This window comes from Pygoscelis adeliae, unplaced genomic scaffold (genome assembly GCF_000699105.1).
Source record: "Pygoscelis adeliae isolate BGI_AS28 unplaced genomic scaffold, ASM69910v1 Scaffold216, whole genome shotgun sequence".
NCBI classification, from domain to species: Eukaryota; Metazoa; Chordata; class Aves; order Sphenisciformes; family Spheniscidae; genus Pygoscelis; species Pygoscelis adeliae.
This window is the reverse complement of record NW_008825073.1, coordinates 3,693,003-3,694,551: the sequence shown is the minus strand read 5'-3', so window position 1 is coordinate 3,694,551 and position 1,549 is coordinate 3,693,003. Positions and strand designations below refer to the sequence as shown.

The window sequence follows — 1,549 nt, the reverse complement described above, 5'->3', positions numbered from 1 at the left end:
CTTTTACTGAATGGAGCAAAGGCCTGAGACAGGAATGGCCTGAGGCCACGGTTTGATATATGCTTTCAGTCGGTATTGCTGCTGGAAGAGGCAGTCCTGCGTCCCCCGGCTTGTTTCCTTTCCCTGCCCCGTGCCTTTCCTTGTGGTGGCACAAGTATCCGCATGTCAGCACGGTGAGCTGGGTTGAGGCCCTCCAAAACAATATCTCTGTGCGACTGGAAGAGCTTCTCTGGCCCAGACCGCCACGTAGCCACGCCAAGGCTGGTGCAAGAAGGGGCGAATACATGCTCAGAGACAAGCCTTCGGAGTTCAAGGAGACGGTCTCTTTCCATAACCCTGATTTAGGCAGGTTGAATGTATACGGTCCCAGCAACAAGCCGTGCTTCCCCGACGGTCCCTCCTGGATAACTGTCCCCGGACCCAGCGCTGGAGGAGGTGAGGTCTGGGAGCTGCCTGGGCAGAGCACTTGCACGAGGACGGGCAGGCTTTCGATGCTGGAGAGGTCTGGGCGTACGAGTTTCAAGCTGCTGCCAGCCAGTGCCCAGAGACACCAGGCTGCTTCAAATGCAAAGTTCATCCTTAATCAAACAGGGCTCCTGGTGGGGCTGTTGGCAGAAATCACGTGAAGGGAGGGGAGAATCGTGCTGCTCTCACTCCTCCCCGGGCCACAGGGGCCTGAAGCCCAGCACAAGCAGAGAGTTAAGCAGTAGTCAGGCATCCCCCCTCTTTGAAGTCAAGCACAGATCCTTCCTTTTGAGAGAGGACAAGTGTAAGTCTGACACCTCTCCAGATCTGAAACACTTCGCCCAGTGTTCAGCAGTTGGAAGCTTCATTTGCATTCACTGTTTTTCTGTGTTCAGGCTGTTAGGTTGCCTACAAAAAGCATGCACGTAGAGAGGTTTGGTGTCTCTTCTAGTAACAGCTCTGGTGCTGCCACCCCCTTTGTGCGACTTCTTGGATTTTAACTCCTCCCTTGCCCAGCTGCTGGGGATCTTGTGTTTCATGTGCGTGGAAATACAGACTGTAAAAAGTCTTGCTGCCATCCCATGAGCAAATGTCTCAATTTTTTGGCTGATGATGGAAAGAGATTTTAAATGTTAAAATCTTGCATTAAAATCCCCGAAAATGGAAGTTTTGGCTGTGTGGGGATTGTTTGGTTTTGAAATCCAGACAAATAATCCGGTTGGGCATTGCTGTCACTTTTCACATAATTTAAAAAAAAAAAAAAAAAAAAAAGAAGATGGGAAAACCCCAAACAAACAAAAAGCTAATCTCTTGATGTACGGAGGGGTCTGTGTTCGGAGAGGTGACTGGTGGTCCCCACAGGCACTGTGCATCAGCCAGTGCAGTAACGTGCTGAGGGCTGTTGGCAGGCCAAGAGCATCGCAGTTTAAAAATCCAGATAATATATGGTAACTGTTCATACTGTATATACATCTTTGTCTGAATCGCACGGTGGGGGTGGGAGTTGTTCAGACATATGGCGCAGCCAAGGTTTTTTAATTGCTGCACTTTAGTCGCTAGTATCAGTCGTTGGCCAGATGTAAAG

The 1,549-nt window shown here is 50.1% G+C and overlaps 1 protein-coding gene across 1 annotated transcript in view; it reads left to right on the top strand.

Annotated features, from left to right (window-relative positions):
* Window positions 1-284: 284 nt before the first annotated feature.
* SH3BGRL (SH3 domain binding glutamate-rich protein like) overlaps window positions 285-1,549 on the top strand; it is a 22,388-nt gene continuing 21,123 nt past the window's right edge. The window contains exon 1 of the mRNA XM_009326657.1: window positions 285-435. Within this exon, the coding sequence (XP_009324932.1) occupies window positions 285-435 (151 nt within the window). The remainder of the gene's footprint in view (window positions 436-1,549) is intronic.